General features: G+C 38.4%; 1 protein-coding gene across 8 annotated transcripts in view; it reads right to left on the reverse strand.

Annotated features, from left to right (window-relative positions):
* The window catches only part of LOC135197995 (bromodomain-containing protein 1-like), a 221667-nt gene that overhangs the window by 141439 nt on the left and 61211 nt on the right, over nt 1–19017 (reverse strand). For all 8 annotated transcript variants that reach the window (XM_064225328.1, XM_064225327.1, XM_064225326.1 and 5 more), the window contains exon 10: nt 13825–13964. In XM_064225328.1, the coding sequence (XP_064081398.1) occupies nt 13825–13964 (140 nt within the window). The remainder of the gene's footprint in view (nt 1–13824; nt 13965–19017) is intronic.

Genomic DNA, 19017 nt, shown 5'->3' on the forward strand with positions numbered 1-19017 from the left:
AATTTTCATAATAAAATTTATTATTTGGATACTTACCTACTGTTAAATTTAGCTATATCTCCCCGCCAATTAGGCGAGTCGGCATTCAAACAAAAAATCAAATGGCTTCCCGGATGACTGTCTAGTTTACCTATTCTCCACCAGGTGTGTTTCGAATGTTTTAGCTCTTGTCAGAATTCTCCCTGACAGCCCACTAAGTTGTGGGGAGGCTGGGTGGGTCTACTTTAACAGTAGGTAAGTATCCAAATAATAAATTTTATTATGAAAATTTATATTATTTGAGATGAATCTTACCTACTGTTAAATTTAGCCGATTCCCACATTAAGAAGAGGATGGAATCCTTGGTGGATTTTACTACCACCAGAAGTTGGATTCCACTCAGGGAGCAAGGCTCTCATGCATATGCAGCAGAGTAGCCTTGTGGAGAAAACCGCTTCGATTCAGCCAGCATGAAACGCAAGTGGTATGAGGGACCCCTGTGCCTGGGTCCAAAAGCCCTATCAAACAACAGTCACTTAAAATAAATATCTTTACAATATAAAGGTACACTCCTATACAAAATTTGTACCTTCACGCTCCCCAAAATATTAAAACCTGGGATTTAAACAAGAGCTTAAACAATTGCTCTTTTTTTTGGTTCAGGAAAAGACTACCCACTACTGGTAGCGGATTAAGGGGTTTACTGTTTTCAAACACAATTCTGTATACTTAGGGTAGTGATCGGGTAAAAACCGAATTGTACTTCTACTGTGTCACATCAATCCTATTCTGGAGCGACAAATTGACTTAACACTAAATGAAGTTGCAACTGCTGCTCACATTATGAATGCTTACTTTTAATAAAGGTAGAAGATATGGAGCTAGTTCTCATTCAAAAGCCTATCCAATATGTCACAGAAGACCTTGTGTTCCTTGACAAAGTTTCTAAAAAATCACAACACAAAAGGTTAACTTTGCCTCTTCCAGGCTTAACCTTCACAAATACATTCTAGGTTTTCTAAAACCACTAAACAAAATTTAACTTTGCATTCAAGTTTAAACCTTGGCAAAGGCATTACAAGTTTCTAAAAATCACAACACAAAAGGTTAACTTTGCCTCTTCCAGGCTTAACCTTCACAAATACATTCTAGGTTTTCTAAAACCATAAAATTAAAGTTAACTTTGTCTTCAAGCTTAACTATTGGCAAGGACAGTTAGGTTTCCTAAAACCACAAAACAAAAGGTTGATTTTTGCCTCTTCCAGGCTTAAACTTTGACAGCAACATCTATGTTTCTTAAAACCACAAAACCAAAGGTTAACTTTGGCTCTTCCAGCATTTACCTTCAGACAAAGATATTCAAGGTTTCTAAAAGGATGATAAAAAAGTTCTAGGTTTAACCTTTAAATTTAAATTTCCCAACAGGATAGAGGAGTTTCCTCTTCTTCCCCACTAAGGGGTTACATTGGAATTCTTACAGGGCACTGTAAAGCATAGCCTTAACATCACCCTCAGCTCTAAAGCAGAAAGCTAAAATAGCATTCCCTTTACACCAGCTTAAAGAAGGGGACTGACAATAAACTTACTTATTACCCACTGCTAGTACTAAATAAAAGGTCTTACAGTAAATTCAGACAAAGTTTAGATCCACATCTAAACTCCAGAGAGAGACTGATATAGAGATGAAGGGGCTTCAATCTCAACACCTTACAGTGCTGGTCCTCAGCAAGATCTAAAAGTACTTGATGCAATACCGAGGAAAGTATGTATGGAACGATAACTTTGGAAGTAGACAGTGGAAAGTCTTATCTCCTCTAAACAGAAAACATTGATGTCTACAAGGATCCAGGTGGCACCCTCAGCAATACACAGACCACTGCTTTTGACCCAAGGCCATGGCAGTTTTAAATTAAGGATAGATCCTATGATAACTTGAAAATCTTATTATTGGGAGGGGACATTCTAACATCTCCAAGCAGTTAAGGAGATGCCTAAGTTAATGGAACTGTATGGAATTGTGGAATGGAATATGTGATTTTGGCATAAAGCCAAGCACTGGGACCCATAGTCATTCAGCGCTAAGTATGGAATTGTGTAGTCGAGCTGATTTCTTCTCAACGGAAGAATGAGACATCTACCAAGAGCATTGGAAATTCTGAAAATCATTTGCCCTGAGGCTAAAAGGGCTCTACAGGAGACACTAAGCTATTCTTGAACTTGATATTGCTAAATAGTATTCAGAGTAGATACCAGAGGCAGGCCTATGAGTCTAAATTAGGCAAAATTTAAGGAAACATCCACTGCTCAAGCCTGAGGGCCAACAAAGTAGTAGTAATCATTTGGATGTTCCTGTTCACCTACATACTAGGAAGTCTAAATGAGTGCTCCTTAAATCCACACCAAGAGCCAAACTTACAGATGTAAAGGCCCTTGTCGGCAGTTGTTCTGCCTGAATCCCCAATGCTAAAACACTGTCCTTCCACAGAATGAATGATCAAACCAATATGTTGTTTCATTTCACTCAAAGCAGTAAACTTCCCACAAAGACTTTGTTTCTGACCGGGAATAAACCTGCTGAGCATCCTGATGTCTTTCCACTGCCCTGACATCTAAAAAGTTTTACCAAGTGTAGTGTTGACCATTCTATGTTGCATGAAAGTGTAATGACACTAGTTAAACTGTGTTGCATGACAGAGGGATAGGATCAAAACCTGGACTTAGGTTTAAGAACAAAATGGACAATTCTTGGTTACAGAATCCCTCCTACGGTCATGGAGCCAAAGTTAGTTCTGGATTACTTACAAATTTAATTAACTTTATTTGTAAGTCACAATTCTTACGCTGAAACTGTACATTAATTGAGCATGATTATCTGAAAATATCCTGTGAGGGCATGTTTCCTAATGAGGAAAAGCCCTTACCATATAGGAAATTTCACTCAGGCCTAAAATTCTTCAAGCAGCACATGACTATTCATCTTGACCGACAAGGATGCATAATTAAGTATCATCCCCACATCACTAAATAAGAATTGGGATATAGAGAATTAACAATATAATGTATAGAAATTGGGCCATAAGAAGCAAAAGGTCCTTGGACTTTGGAATACTGTTGACAGAGTTGGCAAACTTGAATCACTGATTCAGTAGAAGTGTCTTGCTCCTACAGTCGACACCATCCACCAATGGGCAACAAGTCCCTGGCATAACTTATAGAGGACTGCACACTAACCCAAACAAAGTGGACAGAACAGCAATACCTTCTAGTAAAACCATCTTGAAGGAACTTGCATGACTGTTGATGTATTGGTAGGTGGAATACATTCTGCACGTGTACCACAAGTCTGATCAGTCTTTGGAAAGGCACTAAAACCATGCTAGAAAACCAACAAGTATGTGGGCAGACACTTCCTGTTATTCAGTTGAAGAATATCTCCAATTACTGATGGAGCTCGTCCTAAAAAATTACTCTTAACCCATCATTCCCTCTATATAAAATCTCCTACTAAAAAGAGACTTATGAGAGATTTCTGCTGAAGACAAAGGAAGCTATAAGAGGGAGATTAAATCAGTGGAGAACGACAATAAAAAAAATCACAACTGCCCTTCACTGTCTCCACCGGTAACGTACTGGTCCCAAGTCTCTCCATGCAAGTTAGGAGGTTGCAACTGTCCATATCACAGAACCTGAGTCTGCACTTATCCCCGAAAGGTATAAAACAAGACTACCAATAGATAATCCCTTATCGCCTTGAACCGAGCTGCATAATCAGACAGGAAGCGAAAGTGTTCTCACTTCTTCCAAACCAAGCGAGTATAAGCATGAGGACATTACCCTACAGCATCAGAAATGAGTTACTCGTTTTCCTTGCTAAAAACTCCCGCTGGCGACAAACCCTAAGCTGGCTACACAAACTCGCTGGGTTAGCATCTCCACTTTTCTTAGCAGTCGCAGAGGCGAGACAACATAGCTAAAAGGTAATAACTGAAGCTAGACTGAAAATCCATCAGCATGTCTGTCAGTCTCAAGTTCATTTCCCCACAGGAAAGAAAAAGAAAGCGAACCTCCTACTAAAGACGGTTAAAGGACCAATAAGCGTTTGTACAGCAAGAGGCAGCCTTCAGCTCTCGGCAACTTTAAAAGCCACAAGACGACAAGCCAAGGCAGACCAAAAGGGAGATTTGTGCGTCCGAGGACGAGAAAAGTTACGAAATGCTCTCTTATTGGAGAGAGCGTTGGTTTTCTTCTCCAATATTTAGAGGGCGCCAAAATATGCTAAGACAATTAAGACATATTCTTTATGTGGCCTCCTTCCTCAAAAAAATGAGGATACAGCAAGGCCTAGTGTTGCAACAAACGCCGACCAGCCCGAACCAGTTCCTCAAACTCCATTGAAACTTCTTCTGTCAGTGGGCAACGGGAGGAGACAGCTGGCAACAGCAGGTAAACAAAAAAGCTTAAAGGATTGCTCTTTCTCCGCAACCCTTGGCGACAAAAAGCGACAGATGGTTTTAAGAGACTCAGGACTCGCCAAGTCTGCAAGAGTCAACTGCGTTCACACGAGTCAGTAACATCCGCAGTCCGCACAAGTCGACTGAGGGAAGGAGAACGAGAATACCAGAAGAGGGAGGCGGTGGGAGAGGAGTTACGACGACTCTCCCGCCTCGTCCGAAACCAATTGTACATACTTGAAAGCATTCCTATATGAAACTAAGTTAGAAATCTCTGAAGCCAGAATCTCTAACTTGGCGATAACTTTAGATACTACGGACAGTATAGACTTGAAAGAGAAACATTAAACGAGGCAGTAGTAAGAGATTTGCCGATAGCCGAAGAGAAAGCAAGCAAAGAACAAACACAAGCATTACAAAGAAAAAGGAATATGCCAGCAGACGAGAATTTAGAATAACCCATACATGAGAGAGATAAATAGTCGACTGAGTCGACATATCTTAAATGTGTAATACTCGCCCGCTACAGATACATTATCATCTCCAATAAAATATCTATACCTATATTGTATATTATTAAACCTATGCATGCTAACACCTTAAACTAGGTGTTGAAGACGACAGAATGCGCCTATGGAGCAAGCATTAACTCTTACCGAGACGGTCCTGGGCAATCTCTTTTAATGGTCAATTGGTGAACACTTTAAACGAGATTCAGACCATGAAAAGGAGCGAAGTAGGTATTGGAGGGCACAGAATCCCATCGTCCTGAGAACCGACCCGGTTCCCTGGTGGCGGACACTACCAAATGTCGCAGGGCAGTCCTATGCTTGGGCTATGTAGAGACGAGGGCACCAACACCTTACTATGGAGGGATTCAGAACGTTCCCGTCACGAACTCAGTTCAACTGGCATTAGAACTAAAAATAGGTTTAATGTACTAACTTCTCGTTACGCTTTCCCTGAACCAAATGGGGAGCAGAAGGCGGAGCTACAAAGGAAGACAATACTAGCCTACTAAAATGCCTAGTCTGAGTAGGGATAGCCTGACAGGTTCAAGTCCTGACCTAACTAATTGCTTTTGCAATCTATTAGTTTCCCGTCTTTCCTATATCTGACATATACAGGCATAAATTTCTCAGAACAATTCCCTACATTCTTCTCATCTAGTAGTTCCAAGATCACACTCTGTACCCTTGCAAGTACAAAGGAATGTTGATCAACTTCCAATTTCAACATCCTGGTTACACCAAAAACATACATAGCCTGATGTAATTGGTTTGCTTCCGGTGGAAAATATCCTAGGAAAGTGAAATTACAATACCGTAAACAGGTGTAAAACAGCCAAACTTCACAGAATACCAACAATCACCTAGCCGCAATGGTGGCAAGGAGAATTCTGCCAAGAGCTAAAACATTCAAAACACACCTGGTGGAGAACAGGTAAACTAGACAGTCATCCGGGGAGATATAGCTAAATTTAATGGTAGGTAAGTTTCATCTCAAATAAATTTTTTTCATTCTGGAGAAGGTCTGCTCCTTGCTAATCTTTGAAGGTAAGAAAACCTCAATCAGAGCAGTATGTTGCCTCTTTAGTCTTAAAACAAAATCCAACTACTACCTTGACATACGAAGGGTCAACTTACCAAAAATGCGAGTTACGAAAGCAAATACAAAGATTTTTTTGGCTCTACATATGAAAATAGTTAAGGAAACGAAAGGTTGTTGCTGTAAAGTCCTGAGATTCACCCGGACCACCAATAACAATTTTAAAATTCTCGCTCCGCCAACTGAGTAGACTCACCACCATCCTCCCGCTCTCCCATTGGTTCCTGATGCTAGTCATCGCCATAAGATCCTGCTCTCCTATTGGTCAGCATCTCTCCCATCGTGCTCTACGTAAAGGCGTTCCTCTTCAGCCATTGCTTCGCACAAGCGTTATCGTACGCACATGGAATTCGTTCGTTCACATATATGATTTAGTTTGTTAACGTAAATTCGTGTTGGTGATTTCGCTGTACGTACTACTTTATTGTGTTGTGTGAGAACTTAATTAGTATACTACATAACTTAATTACGCACAGTATAGTCATGGGTCCCAAGAATGTTGCTGAAGTTCACGAAAAGAAGAGGATGCTTTCTATGCAGACAAAAATGGAGATAATAAAAATGTATGAAGCTGGCATGCGGCTGAGTGTGATCGCTAAGGAATTCAGCCGAAATCCGTCGACAATAGGCACCATCCTTAAGCAGAAGGAAGCAATCAAAGCAGCTACATCTTCCAAGGGCATGACTATTTTGTCCAACAAGAGGAGCCACGTGCATGATGAGATGGAGAGGCTGCTTCTTCCATGGATTGAGGACAAAGAAATCGCTGGCGATACGATAACCGAGACAGCAATCTGCCAGAAGGCCAGCGCTATTTTCGGCGATTTGATTGCCCAGGCAGAAGACGACGGAGGAGAAGGGACATCGACAGCAACTCCAGATTTCAAGGCTTCTCGGGGGTGGTTTGATAAATTCCGTAAACGGTCTGGCATCCATTCGGTGGTGAAAAAATTGAAATTTTTTATAAAAAAAAAAAAAAAAAAAAAAAATTTAATTTTCAGTTTTTTGTAAAGTTAAGTGCTATGGTTTTCGTAATGTGTTTCGTAAAGTTTAGTTTATGTTTCCTGACATTTTTAATGTGTTTCGTTAAGTTAAGTGTAAGCACTATGTAACAAACTTTCTGCCGTTTGTCTTCCTCCTCTGTCGCCACTTTTGGGAAAATCTCACTCGAAAGGTAAGGTTCCACATTTTACTACATACGTACGTATGTACGTACAGTATTTCTTGTATACCATGTACACTAATACACTTTATTTACAGGTACATATTAGTAGTACGTATTATGTTATGTATTGAATGGTCCAAATCGTTGTATTTCATTGTTTATTGGTCAATTTAGCTTTATTATAAAATTTACTGGGGTGTTCTTGTAGGGCTTGGAACGAATTAGGCAATTTACATGTAAAATGCAGTTCAAGATACGAAAAGCTCAGATTACGAAGGCCACCTCGGAACAGATTAATTTCGTATGTCGAGGTACCACTGTACATACTTTATCTGACAAATACAAATCATAAAACTACCTGATAAGAAAATGACAAACAGTATCAACTGCAATGAGAAAAGGCTTCGTGTATCCAGCACAATCAAAATTCATAATATTTGTCATAATATTATATAGGACTACTTTTGATACAAAACCCCTAAACTATATCCTTCTTTTATAAAGCAATCAAACTCACTGCTCTGCAAAAATTCGAAGACAAGATTCAAACCCACTCCACACTATGAAAATGGGACTTCAAAATCAAGCTACTGCATACCATAACCATCCACTTTCTAAAATCACGATGTATTTCTTCATTACAGGGACTTGGTTACACAACGTTATTAAATAAAAGAACATCAGGCCTAATTTTCTCTACCTGCTTCAGTTAAAAAACTTTAACCTGTTAAGCAGCACCAACAGCGTATTTCAGTTGGCCACATCCCATATCACACTGTCTTCAAGGGGTTAACACAATTCTCTCTTTCAAGGCTGGTGCTGCACTCATCAAGCTCAGAAGTACACATTGCTCTTATACAAATTGTAGGAACATCTTTTAGTAACACTAAGCTAAATTAGGGGTACGGTAGTCCCCACTATTCACGGACTCTCCTATTTGTGGATTTTTCCACAGACCGTATACGTATATCCATTATTTGTGGAAAATTCACCGATTCATGGTATTTTTCACCAAGAAATATTCACAAATTACTGTATTTTCGTGACAAAAAATATTTTTTTTTTATAAAACTATTAAAATACTCAGGTATAAGCATTTTTACATTGTTTTCTTGTCTGAACTCAAAATAGGCAGTTCCAAGCATTTTTAAAAAGGTTTTAAGTATTTGCGGATTTCAGCTATTCGCTGGGGGGTCTGGTACCCAACCCGAACAAATGGGGGAGGGGGGAGTGTCTATTGTAAATGACAGCTTTTTTGTAACGGAAAGACAGTCATTTTGTAATGGAGAGATACTCTGACAGAGGAAATCGACCTTGTGCCTCCCCTTATGCTTCAGACGTTCATTGAAGAAAACCATAGTTTAGATTCAAGCATTATGCTACCAAGTTACTATACAGTAACCAATAAGGAGAGGAGTCCCTTTATTTTTCATTTACCCTAAAGTGTGAAATTTATTGTTTAGGATGAGGGAGACCTCACTGAATTTCCTTTACTTTTCATTTACCAAAAAGGTGTCAAATTTATCATTCAGGATGAGGGTAACCCCATGGAGTTTTTTGTAAGTTTTGGAGTTTTTTGTAAGTTTTTTTATGACAAAGTCATGGAGCACATTGTGACAGTAATTAACAGATTTTCCAACCAGTTTCTAGATGAATGTATAGAAAGTTTGCCTACAATAACACGTGCACTAAAATGGTATGACACAAATGTAAATGAAATTGAACAATTAAATCCTCTACTGGCTCTACGTTTCAGGGACTTGCATCCGAAAGAATAATCTTTTCCCTTTTGTGTTTCATGCTTACTGCTTATTATAAGCTTTAGGATATAAAAATGCAAAACAAATTCTTTCACCTTTTCTTATTCTATATTATCATCCTATTATGTTAAAAAAAAAAAGCAATACCAGTGTAAAAAAAATGCATAAAAAAGCATAAAAATCAGCTTTGAGAGCAAGAAAATGTGACAACATGGGAGCGGTGACATCTGCCATAAGTGACATTTAACAGGTTAAACATCAGTGGTTAACCTAATATGTAATAAATTACCATTGAAGTCCACTTTCACAAAACAAGATATACCAAACTTTTGTAACTAATTGTATTTTTCATACCTAACAAACCTGAGGTCTTAACATTAGGATTTACTTACGCCAAGCGGATAAACCGGTTTCCAGCTTGGCAGTAAAACCTAATGTAAAGACCGAAGGTTTTGTTTTGTGTATAACAACTAAAAATTACCATATATGTATAAAGATCATCAAATGATGGTAGGGGGAGAGATTAACATTAACAGAGGGACACAAAACCAGGACTTGGTGAATTAGTCCCTTAATTATTAATTACATTTACATCAATCATCAGGTGTCTTTTACTGGATGTCATCATGCCATACCACAGACATATACTTAGCTTACGTTCTCTGACGTCACGACAGAATTCAAAACTCGCGGCTAACGCGACAGGTAGGTCAGGTGATCTACCTTACCCGCCGCTGGAGGCGGGTGTAAGAACCATCATACCTTTCTTGCAGATTTTTCTCTCTTATACCTGTCTCCTGAGGGGAGGCTGGGCGGGCCATCAATCGTAATATGTCTGCCAGGTAAGTATGTACAAAACTTTATTGTAAAATAACAATATCATTTTTGTACATGAACTTTCCTGTCAGACATTATTTCTAAGAGTTATTGAAAACATGAAATGTCACATCACACTTTAGGACAAGATATAGGTGCTAGTTGAAGTTAGAATAGTGATCAGTAATGTGAAGGATATCGGAATGGAATAGAATATTGTATTCAGGCCAAAGGTGAAGAGCTGGGACCTATGAGATCATTAAATGCTAAAACAGAAACTGAAAAAAAAAGTATTGTTAGGAGAGAGTAGAAAATAAGGTGGTAAAAAAGAAAGAATTAGAATGGAGGTATAACGAAAAAAATAAATAAATAAATAAAAATAAGAGGGGTTGTAGCTACAGGGAAGGATCACTGCACAGAACCTTAACCCTTACTGGACGGGTAAATATATTGATATGTAGCTCCTCAGGCTGGGTAAACTTTGAGGTTGGCCAATTTACGGAAAAAAAAAAACACATCAAAGGAAAGAGGAAGATATGCAAATGTACATCTTTAAAGAAAAAAAAATTCTAAAAAATTTTCCCTACTATTTACAACCCCTTGTGGGGCCTCTTATACAAGACAATCGTAAATTTTACCAACTTTCCATGTTTTTCTAATAAATTTATTTTATTTTGCAAAATTATAATTACTGCTTACACAAAATCAAAACAGATAATAATTAAAAGCAGTAACAAATTCTTAGCATATTTATTGAAAAATATTTACATAAATTTACTGAGAACAAAGATTCAGTTTTTTTTTTTACTTTTATTTGTTCTTTCTAGTATTTCTTTGCAATTTTCTTTGTAAAATTACATTACAACTGACATAATATCATAAAAGACAAGAACAAAAAACAACAGCAACTCCTTGGTATATTTACGAGCAAATTTACAAAACGACATCATGTGAGAGATGCAGAACATTCCTCCTTCAAGTCACAAGCACTACTGAAGTCCTGAGATGCCCACACTTGTGATCTTACTCAGTATAAGAGTTGCCATAAGTGAATTTATGGGGTATAAAAGTATTGGCACCTTTTTCCTGCCCGATTCTTTCCCAGTCGATGGCGCATAATATTGATTAACTACAGGATCAATCCGTTCACCACCCTAAACCTGATATTAGTACTCCCGAGGACCAATCCGTCTATTAAGGGTTAAGTACAGTGCAATACATAAGATACACTGACAGCACTAGCCGTGCCTCAAAGGAGTGAAAGATATCAAATAAAGGATACCAAAGCATAATTACTTGACAATTGTGGGAACAGGAGAAAATTAGAAGAGCAAGAGATTCTTGGTATTATTATTAGTCAAAATATAGAAGACCCTCAAAGGGTCAAGCTTTATAACTAGAATTTAAATTCCATTAAAATATTGCAGTTCTTAAAAAAAATCATAAGTAGTATAATTTGAAAAATGAATGCGGGGCGGTTCATGAAAACAAACTATTATAGATGTTTCCAAACTTAATACTGTACTTGCTGTTGGCTACTGACAGTATTAGACATTACGAAAATGTAAAGTGTCAAAGATGTCAAATGTTGACCTGCAGTCACTACATATAAGAATTAGAGTAATAAAAATATGACAAATTTTCTACGACAATTTGTATTTTTCATAGCTAGAAACCTGTCTTAATATTAGGATAATTTCTAGCGCCTAGCTGGATCCGGTTAAAGCGCAGATGAAAAATAAATTTTATCATAAATTACAATATACTGGCAGTTCAAGATCTTGGATGTGTCAAAGTCAAGTCTGGCAAAAAAAAAAAAAAAAAAAAAAAAAAAAAAAAAAAAAAAAAATTCATAATTTTGTTTTCTTTTCATGAGTAGATTGTGTGATTTTTTTACCTTGTGTGTAAAAGTTCAAACTACAGTGTACAACATAGTTATATAATCTAACACACCTGCTGCATATTGTTATATCTATGTTGTAATTATGTGCTCAGAAACACCAAGATGTTTGATTCGAGAAATAACTAACTGCATACATAATAGCATACGGGCAAAAAAAAAAAAAAAAAAAAAAAAAAAAAAAAAAAAAAAAAAAAAAAAAAAAAAAAAAAAAAAAAAAAAAAAAGAAAAAAAAAAAAAAAAAAAAAACTCTCTCTACATGAACCTTTGTTTCACTGTGTATGTATTGCTCTGAAATTTTAAGATCTATGGTTGAAAAAAGTTGTTATTTTAATTTGTAAAAATATTTATCTAAGAGATTTTTTGCACTGACTGCACCATGCCTCTTTGTTTCGTTATGCAAGTACATGCTCGGAAATTTCATGATTTGGGCTTCCAGAAATACCAATGCCTCAGCCTGCCGTCTCCACATCCCATGAGTTTGAAACGATGGTGTTTGTGTCATTACAAACCAGCAGAATTAGACAATTCTATCTCAGACTAAAATGTCTTGAGTCACCACAAACCCACGATCTCGCTACACTTCAACTGTTGTCTCCAAGGCAAGGTTACATAAAATTTACAATAAATCATATATGTTGTATGGTTTGGTATTTTGATTGACATGTACTTTATTTAATACTGTTTATATTTTTCTGTCTTCAAGGCCAGATTTTGAGTGTGCGTGTGTGTGTGCATCTATGTAAAATGAAAATGATAGAAACAAGTGCGGTACTATATGTAAATTCTGCTATAAAAATGATATTAGAAGCAAATGACTGAATATTAAACATTTACAAACTGTGTTCTATGTCAATTATCTTGTCCCAAATAGGATATTACACATTGGTAGCGTATCATGAGGAGATGACATCAACTATCTGCAAGTGAGTTATGAGTTAATCACTATGACAGAAAACAGCACAGATACATACTGAACAATTAAAATTTTTGTTACTCTAAAACTAATTATCCAATTCATACTGCCACCAATTCAAAGTATGTATAGTAAAATTTTTTGGTGTCAAGTTCAATTTTGAAATGCCTCTTTAGGCTGCTACCATCCAGAATTCCCCTTTCCATTTCCATACATGGTGTGAATATCCCAAATAGGATATTACACATTGGTAGTGTATCATGAGGAGATGACATCAACTATCTGCAAGTTATTTGTGAGTTATGAGTTAATTACTATGACAGAAAACAGCACAGATACATACTGAACAATTAAAATTTTTGTTACTCTAAAACTAATTATCCAATTCATACTGCCACCGATTCAAAGTATGTATGGTAAAATTTTTTTGTGTAAGTTCAATTTTGAAATGCCTCTTTAGCTGCACCATCAGACTCTCCATTTCCTACATGTGTAATATCCCAAATAAGATATTACACATTGGTAGTGTATCATGAGGAGATGACATCAACTATCTGCAAGTTACTTGTGAGTTATGAGTTAATCACTACGACAAAAAACAGCACAGATACATACTGAACAATTAAAATTTTTGTTACTCTAAAACTAATTATCCAATTCATAGTGCCACCGATTCAAAGTATGTATAGTAAGATTTTTTGGTGTAAGTTCAATTTTGAAATGCCTCTTTAGCTGCACCATCAGATTCTCCATTTCCTACATGAGCTGGTATTCAATGAAAATGAACCCATAACCAGCAAAAGTGGGACTGATCTGAATAATAAAGAAAGTTACAAGATAAATTGTTTGGGTATTCTAAGTATAAGTTTAAGGAGAAAACCACATAAAAATGCTTAACCATGAGAGCACTAGTGGTTTTCCATCCCAGTTTCACTGCCTACTAGCACCATTAATAAGTTAGTTTAAATTTGACAGTAGATTACTAAATGAGAATGAAAAAATAATAGTGTAAACACGCAACACTTTCAACCAGGTTAATCTTAAATGTTCAAACCTTACAAAAGCATATAAAGTGAAATGATGATTCAAATGTGTATTCAGACGCATAGCAAAGAGGTGCTTTATCATCATGCTGCTTGCTTTCAAAGCTGAAAAGTAAACAAATCACCCAATTTATTATAAAGAAAATAAAGTGAAGTGAATGAGAACTAAACTAACAGCAACATACCGCATCGGAGTCAGCTGGGGTATGCATATCACAGTAAGCTGCTTTTCGAACAGTAACGGACGTTCCATTTGCACTTGTTTCTCGAACAGCGTCAATTTTCATATGAAGCCCTGCTTGTTGAGCACACGTTACATGGAATGCTGGAAAAAGAAACCACAAATCTTATCCTTCTGTTCCTGTATTTCCAAATAAAATTTCCCCAGCACACTTGACATTTTGCCTTGCAAAAAAACTCAACAAGGCTGGCCCTCAATAATAATATAATCTGATACTCAACAATATGGAAGACCCCATCAATCCTTATTATGTCCTTAAACAAGAGCATCTGGTTTCTAATGAGTTAATCGATTATTACCAAGGTAGGACACAACGGTTTTGCGAGTATTTCATTTTTAACTTAATTTCAATTCACCAACATTAATTGAAAATTATTTCAGTGCTTTATGGAAAATTAATATCTCATAAAATATTAAAATATACATACAATCAATATTGTGGAATATCATCTCGTGACTAGATAACCAACTACTCCAACACTAAGTGGCAAAAAGGGCCTCTGCTATATTCCTCCAACTAACCTTCCCTGTCTCTCCTTCTCTCTTGCACTATCTTAAAAAATTCCCACCTCATTCAGTTCTTATCCACAAACATCTTGGCCCTTCAACATTCCTGTAACTTCTAGGTGTCCTTCTCTTTCAATTTTTTTGGGGATAATTCTACAGATCAATCTACAATATTTAATCTGCATACAGGTATCAAACAAGTAACAACCAAGACAAATTTCAACACACAGGACATAATGGAAATATTACATATACTAGTACCTTACAGCAAATATGCTGTTATGACTACATACCTACACTTGACCAAATTTCATCTGATCTCACATTGTGCATTGATAAAGAATGTATCTAAGACAAAGTACTGGTATTCACTGTAATACCATGTATCCTGGCTGTAGAAACAATTCCTACATGTAGCCTACACTTACTTCACCTATTAATACTGCTCTTAATACAGTCTACCTCACAATTCATGTGCACACAAGGTGAAAGATGTTTTACTGGGTAAGAAATGTAAAAGATATCTTCACTTCTTCCAAGTACCAATAAAAACAATTTTGCTCATTAACCCTCTTACACCGACTGGACGTATTTTACGTCAACATTTTTTGTCTCCCGTGTGCCGACTGGACATATTTTACGTCGACTTACAAAAGTTTTTTTTTTAAATTCGCGGAAAAATACTTATAGGCCTACCAGCCTAAAACTTTTTAATCACGCGCCTTGGGGGATGCTGGGAGTTCACGGATCAAGGCCTTGTTTTGTTTTGAAGCGTGACCCAAGTGCGCATGCGCGAAATGCCTTCTTCTCGCTCCAGCCAGCATCAGCGGCGCATCATCCGAGAGCGATCTTTTGTCAGAAGCGTGTTTTTCTGGACTTGTGCGAGACTTTGAACATTTGTGTTGCTACAGGACATTCGTAGAGATGTCTCAACGACGTGTGAACCGCGAAAGGTGCGTTTTACCCGTCGGAAGGGATCGTGTTAGGAGAGTTTTGGACTTGGATGCTGGCGAGGGGCCAAGCACCCAGCATGACCCCGCGCCTCAAGGCCGTTCTGTGCGGCCACGTGTGGATGTAAGTGTTTCAGGAACACATCGTATGCCTTTGGTTACCCCTAGGAAGCATGTGGGCGTCCTTAGGGGCATTCGTAGGCATTTGGGAGGCCTCCAACCAAGGGACATAGACGAATATCTTTCGGAGCTTGATCGGGAACATGTCGCAAGTCCTCATTCTGATGGCGGATGGTCATCGAGTGATGAGGACATCAGTCTCGATGACAGTGAGGACGAATATGTGCCCCCAATGTCCGTTCGAGGCTCACATCCCGAAAGTGAGCTCAAATTCAGTGGCTTCAGTGCTTATGAGGGGGAATCTGAGGATATGGGGTCTAGTTCATCGCGGAGGACGATACTGAAAGCGAAGGCCTAAGTGAGGGTGATGGGCCGCGCACGCACGGGCACGTAGAAGGTCGGCTCGTCGCGCCAGCCAAGGTGAAGGTCAGTCGTCGGAGAGTGACGAGGGGTGGACGGAGGACCCCACCCCTCCTAACATGCACCCCTTCACGGCAACCCCTGGGCTCACCGTACCAGTACCCCTGACTGTTTTGGGGTTCATCCAGCTTTTCCTTACACGGGAATTTCTGGAATACCTGGTACACGAGACGGTGGACTACGCTCGGTACTGCCGGTATGAACTAAGGACGACCTTGTCTTATTACTGGCGGGGTTGCAACCTCATTGACATGGCGCATTTTTTGGGGCTCCACATTTATTTTGGTATGACACCTGCTTCCGACGTCAGGCAATATTGGAGGAGGAATTATTTTTTATGTATGCCCAATGTGCCTGGCGTTATGTCCCGTGATAATTTCCTGGTGTTGGACAGGTATTTCAACACCAACCAAAGGGCCATACTCCGGAATAACAGTGATCGCCTCATTTTAGTGCGCCCAGTGTTGGATTATATTCGTGATCGGTGTAAAAATCTCGTGATTCCTGGAAAGAACCTTTCTTTGGATGAGGGGATGATGTCTTACAAAGGACGTTTTAGTATAAAAGTGTATAACCCCAAGAAGCCGAAGAAATATGGTGTGAAATTTTTTCTTATTACCGAGGCCAACACTGGATACGTCGTGGACTTTTCAGTGTATTTCGGGGTCTTCTCCACGCTGCGTGACACTGTATTCAGTCTTGTGGGACGTTTCCGTAACCAGGGATATCACCTGTTTATGGATAATTATTATAACTTTGTATCCCTGGCCCAGGAACTGTATGAAGCTGGTGTGCACGTCAGTGGTACCCTTCGGTTGGTGCGTGGGGCCACGAATGTCCTCAAGAGGTTCGCTAGTCATCCGCAACACCTGGCAAGAGGAGAGACAGAGTGGCAGCGGAAGGGCGCTGTCTTCGTCATCTGTTGGAAGGGTGTCCGACTCGTCCCCATGATTACGAGGAGTCATGAACCCATCCAAGAAGAGATCGTACAGCGGAAGAAGACACGTCGACAGGGCCGAGTTGTGTTTGAGGAGTTTCGTATCGAGCGGCCTACCGTCATTGGGCACTACAACAGGCACATGGGAGGAGTTGATCTCTTTGATCAGCTCATCCAGTATTATCCCTTCGCCAGGAGAACCAGAAGGTGGACCCAGAAGCTCCTCAAATACATCCTTCAGTTGGCCCTCCAAAATGCCTACATACTGTACTGTGGGTACCGCGGTGACAATCTTACGAGGTTGACCCACTTACAGTTCCTAAAGGAAGCCGGGAATGCCCTCATTAACTTCGATCCCGATGAGTGGCCTTCCATGACTGACCCCCTGCCCCGAGCTGCAGATCTGCCCCTAGCAGAAAGGGCAAATAGGAGGGCCAACTTCGGTCGACCTGCCGCCGCCGCCCCTGCTGACGACGCCCCTGCTGACGCCGCCCCTGCTGACGATGCCCCTGCTGCCGCCGCCCCTGCTGACGACGCCCCTCTTGGTGCCGGCCCCGCCATCACCGCTTCTCGTCGGGTAGTGGACCCTGTGTGTTGGCTGCAGCCAGGGGATCACACACTGGAGGCCTTAGAAGGGCGAAGGCAGAAACGGTGCCGGGTGTGCCATATGAATGGCAGAAGGAGAGACACCCGGTTTCTTCTGTCGTCTCTGCAAGTTGCTCTTTGCAGGATAGGGACTGTGACCGTATGTACCACACTAAGGTCACGTATTGGAGCGCGCCCCCTAAACCGACAGCGGAGGGCGCACGAGGCCGCCGGGTCCATCAGCAGTAAGGGCGCGCGTCTCCCTCCTCCACCTGTACCTCGTCATGTCGAGTGGAAAAAAATGCAAGACTCTTCAATGGAGGAGATAGAAAACAAGAATAGAACTAAGAGTCAGGATTACGAGTGAGTATTCTGCATTTATTTTATATTTATTTTTATATTTATTACAATCTTTTATATATCCGTATCTGTGCATGATAAAATAATAATAAGACATTTCATTGTATGCGAAAAGAGAAGTGTCACCTGCATTCTTATATTTATGTATTGGTACCAGAATCGAAAAATGTAATTATATATTTTTATATAAAAATATTATATATATATATATATATTATATATATATATATATATATATTATATATTATATATATATGGTATGTATGATGATGTATGTATTATGTATGTAGTATAGTATGTATTATGTATGTATGGTATGTATGTATGTATGTATATATATATATATAGTATGTATGTATGTATGTATGTAATGTATGTATGTATGTATGTATGTATGTATGTATGTATGTATGTATATATATAGTATGTATGTATATATGTATGTATGTATGTATGTATGTATGTATGTATGTATGTATGTATGTATGTATGATGTATGTATGTATGTATGTATGTATGTATATGTATATATCTATATATATGTGGTTATATATATATATATATTATATATATATATATATATATAATAATTTATACATATTGGTATTTTTTGGGTAAGCAAATTACATAACAGTCTAGTAATATTCAATCATTTATCTTCACTTTAAAACAAATTGCAAGTCTCTAGAACAATATCTCGATTTATGGTGAATTTTTGAAAAAAACTATTTCATTCCCTCCGCGCGCCAATTCTCGGCCGAAAATCTCCGAAATGCGTAGGTCACATTCTCCTAATATTTGTGCCTTTTCATATTACGCTTTTTTTAGAGTTTTATATATGAAAATGTGCGCAAAAACATGCACAATATAACAAAAAATATTTGAAGGTTGTAGCATTTCTCATTTTTGAAATATTTGCATATAAAGTACGATAAATAGGAAAAAAACTACGACGGTCAACTTTGACTCAACCGAAATAGTCGAAAAACGCATTTGTAACATAAAAATCTTACAGTCTAGTAATATTCAATCATTTATCTTCACTTTAAAACAAATTGCAAGTCTCTAAAACAATATCTCGATTTATGGTGAATTTTTGAAAAAAACTATTTCATTCCCTCCACGCGCCGATTCTCGGCCAAAAATCTCCGAAATGCGTAGGTCACATTCTCCTAATATTTGTGCCTTTTCATATTACGCTTTTTTTAGTGTTTTATATATGAAAATGTGTGCAAAAACATGCACAATATAACAAAAA

This window comes from Macrobrachium nipponense, chromosome 21, assembly GCF_015104395.2.
Source record: "Macrobrachium nipponense isolate FS-2020 chromosome 21, ASM1510439v2, whole genome shotgun sequence".
NCBI classification, from domain to species: Eukaryota; Metazoa; Arthropoda; class Malacostraca; order Decapoda; family Palaemonidae; genus Macrobrachium; species Macrobrachium nipponense.